The 4,872-nt window shown below is 34.2% G+C and overlaps 1 protein-coding gene across 2 annotated transcripts; it reads left to right on the top strand.

Moving 5' to 3' along the window:
• The first annotated feature begins 891 nt into the window (after positions 1–891).
• LOC105107731 (RNA-binding (RRM/RBD/RNP motifs) family protein) lies at positions 892–4,519 on the top strand. 2 transcript variants are annotated; one of them, XM_011001761.1, is made up of 10 exons: positions 892–1,294; positions 1,614–1,676; positions 1,973–2,057; positions 2,167–2,238; positions 2,455–2,530; positions 2,771–2,822; positions 3,274–3,365; positions 3,468–3,537; positions 4,030–4,115; positions 4,220–4,519. In XM_011001761.1, exons 1-10 carry the CDS (start codon positions 965–967, stop codon positions 4,260–4,262), a joined length of 969 nt encoding a protein of 322 aa, XP_011000063.1. In that variant the 5' UTR covers positions 892–964; the 3' UTR covers positions 4,263–4,519. The 2 variants fall into 2 exon arrangements, with proteins under 2 accessions (XP_011000063.1, XP_011000064.1); XM_011001762.1 differs by having other exon boundaries at positions 2,458–2,530.
• The last annotated feature ends 353 nt before the right edge of the window (positions 4,520–4,872 follow it).

Here is a 4,872-nt window from a genome sequence, read left to right on the forward strand (position 1 = left end):
AGCCCTACCTAATATAATTGTTTCTTTTACTCCAGGGGTATTTATGTTATTTTACCTCCATAAAAATACTCCATAAAGATAAAAACTATAACATAATTTAATAATGATGAATGAATTATATAAAAATACAAAATTTTTCCTCAATCATATATATATTATCAAAGAACATAAACATCATTCTCCTTAATCATATATATATATTATCAAAGAACATAAACATCACTCCACTATTATACTATATAAACATAGTAAAATCTTCACCCGCTTTAGAATATTTGTTATATAAATTATAAAGAAAGATTCGTCAATCTCATTATGGATTGCGTAAACATCTTTTCATTATTTTGCTTTCACGTATAATACTTAACCATCAATTATGGAATTTTTTAATGAATATTTTTTTTGAAATATATATTTAATTAAATGCCAGTTTTTTCATCAAAATCAAACATGTTTTTATTTTTTTATATAATAATTTAACATATTTGTTAAATATATAAAAAATATATTCATGATATTAAAAACTAAAATATGTATAGTAAATAAAAAAATCATAAAATAAATATTTATTGAATTTAATTTAAATATAAATGGGAATTTTAACTCTATTTAATAAAAAGTAAAAACAATTCCACCATCAACTCATTTCTTTTAATATAAATAAAAAATTATTTTATGAGAACTAAATTTCTTTTATATAATATTATATAATGTTTATGCTATGCTGACAACATTATTTATAAAGAGTATAAATTTTAAATATTTTTTACGTTATTTTATAATGTTTATGCTATGTAGACAATGTGAACAAAGAATAATAAACTACAATAATTGTTTTTGACAATGAAAATGCCTATGAAATGGGCCTAATCCTCAACTTGGCCCAGTCACGTAAACTCCACAGTTGAAAAATTCGAGAACCCAAAAACATCTAAGGGCTCACTCTCTCTCTCTCTCCCACCCAATGGAGGAAAACATGGCCGCATACTACCCGCCACCACCACCACCGGGGCACTACCCAACCTACTACCAACCGCAACCTCCGCCACCAACGGTGGCACCTATTCCACCTCCACCTCCTCATCACCTCCCTTACATACCTCATCCACAACCGCCGCCGGCACCTTTCGTATCCTACGTCAGTGTTCCTGCTTATGTCCCACATGATCAGGTCCGTACTCTCTTTGTTGCTGGCCTTCCTGATGACATCAAGCCCCGCGAAATGTACAATTTATTCCGCGAGTTCCCTGGCTACGAATCTTCTCATCTCCGTACCCCCTCTCAAAATTCTCAGGTACTTACTATTTTTTTTAAATAAAAGTTTGAGCTTAGAAATTAATTATTTGTCCTTTAATTATGGTTTTTCTAATTAGCGAGGTCAAAATCTTTCTCGGTGATGAATAATTGGGAGCTTTTTCTTACATAATTGCACATGTTTACGAGGTTGTGAGAGAAATTAGGTTAAATAAAAAACTAGAATGTTTTCCATGAAATTAGGTTATGAGCTGAATATGCGTGATTAAAGGCTTAGAATTAGGACAGCTGATATCTTATTCACTCTTTACATGATCTCTGTTGAGTTGCTGCATTCTGATGTGTTGTGATTGTCGCAGCCATTTGCCTTTGCTACATTCACTGACCAGCCGTCCGCAGTTGCAGCCATGCATGCTCTGAATGTATGAACATCTTGCCTTGATCCTGTAAAACGCGCTGCATTTTTTTAGGGTTTGTTTTGCATGAAAGTTAAGTTCTGTCCTAGTCAGGAATTATGCAGGATCTTATCCTTCTGTGGTTTGAAGCAATGCCAATTTCATTTTTCAATTTGTACTGAAGGCATCCAGTTAATGGCGGGACAACAGCCCCCCCCTTCCCCGGGCACACACACAGGGTTATTTTGGATTAATTGCAATGCTGTTTATGCAAGCTATGCCAGCAATAACTGTTAATTCTTGGTTCTGAAACTTGGTTGCAGGGGATGGTTTTTGATCTTGAAAAGGGATCTACCCTATATATTGATCTAGCAAAATCTAATTCCAGATCTAAGCGTGCAAGAACAGGTCTAAAATCTAATGCCTAGCATATTATTATGGCTTCAAATTCCTTGTTACTTTCTTTTCTATTTCAACTTTACTAAACTTCATATTTATACTTGATTTTGAGGATTAGATGATGAATGGTCTAGTTTGGATAAAAAGGCTAGGGTTTCCTCTGGATTCTCGATGGGCACTCCTGATTCAGGTAAGACCATTGTCTAAAATTGATAATATCATTTGGACTCTTCTCCATGGGAGCTCCTTGTTAGCACACTTTCCTCTGTGTTTATTTTATGGATTGTGTACTCACTGTTATTTAGCTTTGTGGTTTCCTTGGCATATAAATTAATTGCTTAGTCACATGGAGGACACATTCTTCTAAAAGCTCACATTGCACATGTTTTGCACGCTTGGACACTAGCAGGTTTTGGCAGCGTTCACTTGCCTGGAATGGCTAATTCTGCTTACAACACGATTGGTTTTCCATCTGCACAAAGGTCATTTGCACTTCTTGAGCACATCTTTATTACTTGGAGTAACTACAGGCTACGTTTAGCTCAACTAGCACTTGTTTTAACTTGAAGTGATTCCTTCTAGCTGAAAGATAAGGGCTTAGCACAAGCAGTCACTGCATGCCCTGTTTTCTGATGTTAAAGTACAGGGACCATCTTTGATTAATTCTTCATCTATTCATGATTGTGTAATCAATTTTCTTTTTGTGTTTCTCAATTATTCAGTCCTGGAAGCATCGATGACAGATCTAGAAATGAGTCAAAAGCAGGAAGAATGGTTAGATTACTTTTCACTTCTTTTGTTTTTATGTCACAATATCAGTCCTGTAAGTTCCATACATTTCTTTGTTATCTCAATTATTTCACCTTGAATTAGAATTACTGTTTTGTACTAAAACAATTTGTTATCGTTGTTATTTTTTTTTATTGTTTGGAAAATCATTTATTTCTAGATTTGAATATTTTGTAATTCTTTTGGGGAACATATGCCCCCCACTTAGTTTATAAGTAGTTCTTGCAAGTAATAGTTGCAAGAATTTTTACTGTGGAGAAACAGGACATTCAAATGCACTCATAGTATGCTGTACTCCTGGAAGAATCTTTGCACATCTTTTATATTATTATGGGCCTTTATTGCTGGATGGTTTGCGTTCACATCAAAATAGCAGAATGTGATCTGCGCATGAGCATATATTCCGAGGATGATAAACTAATGTTCCTACTGACAGAATAATTCTTCAGCACCTCCATGCCCAACACTTTTTGTGGCTAATCTGGGACAAAATTGTACAGAGGAAGAGCTAATTCAAGTATTCTCAAGGCAAGGAAGCAATAGTCATTCCAGGTGTAATGTTCTGTTGATTCTTTTTTCTATAAAAAAATATTATGCTGCTGATTCTTTTTTCCCTTCTCTTTCCGTCAGATGCCCTGGATTTCTGAAATTGAAGATGCAGAGCACATATGGGGCTCCAGTCGCATTTGTTGATTTCCAGGTTCTTGATTGCTGTCTAGCTCTTTTTCACTGTCTCCTTCCACTCTTCCTTCTTTCTCTGTTTCTATTCTTTTAAAACAACCCAACTAGAGAAATTAAGGAACTTTCTTTTGAAGAAGGAAAGTGGAATAATTGAATGAATTTCCTTGTAGCTTGTAAGAGAGGTAGGCATGGTTTTAAGGTAAAGAATAGTTTTGGGATTCATGTTTATGATAATGAATTTTTGTTGAGTTTTGCTTAGATTTGGATTGTTTGCTCACTCCATGGCATTTGAAGATGCTGAATCTTCATTTTGCTTTATTTATTAACTTGATTTTACAATCTGTCCCATGCACCAAATTTGATGGGTTGTAAACTAGTGAAGCTTCAATTTATTGGAAATGTCAATATCACAGTTTTCTTATTTCTTGGATATATTATGAGTCTGGAATTCTAATTATAAGTTACTTTATCTACTCTGATCTTTAATTTAAGAATGCTATCACTTGTGCAGGATGCTGCCAGCTCAACTGGGGCACTAAATCATCTGCAAGGCACCGTTCTCTATTCATCAGTTGCTGGCGAGGGCTTACGGTTAGAGTATCCTTTATAAATTCTTTTATGCAACTGTAGTTGTTGTTGTTGAAGCATGTAATGTGGTTAGAAGTGTAAAACTTGTTGTTTTGGCTTAATGAGAAATCTAGATATGCAAAATCACGCATGGGAATGCGGAGGAAACCAAGGTAATTAATTATGTAGAAGTGAGCAAACGCGCATCATTCACTCGGATGCACATTTTACAAGGGTTTTTGTACCCAAATGATGCTTGTAATGTGGTTAGAAGTATAGAACTATTTATAGAATCAGAATTTCCTTTGCTAAATCGTAACAATCTGTAGTTTAGATCATTTTCACAATGGGAAATAAATCTTATTTGATTCTCATACACAATGCTGGTTATTTTATTTTATATTATATCTCAATATGAAGTGATGAGAATTGGTGACTCCAATTGTCAAAATATCATGGTATTATTCTTAAATTTAGCATCGCAAGGCTTAGTTTGATTGATGGAAAGGAATGTTAATGGAAGAAATAACATTTTTTTTTTCTTGCGATGAATTGTATGTTGTGCCCAGTATTCTGCTCGTTGTTTAAGCTTGGGAATTTTGATTTGAAAAATTTTGCAGGGATAGGTACATGAGTTTATGAGAAAGAATGGTCCCTTCCTACCATTAACATCTTAATTCACAGACGTAATACTTTTTCTTTCTTAACAGATAGAAAAGGAAAGAAAATCTTTGGGGTTCAGGAGAAGCACATTTCTCATCATCCTAGCTGTTTGCAGGCTGCTCTG

Source organism: Populus euphratica, unplaced genomic scaffold, assembly GCF_000495115.2.
Source record: "Populus euphratica unplaced genomic scaffold, PopEup_1.0 scaffold169.1, whole genome shotgun sequence".
In the NCBI taxonomy this organism is placed as follows: Eukaryota; Viridiplantae; Streptophyta; class Magnoliopsida; order Malpighiales; family Salicaceae; genus Populus; species Populus euphratica.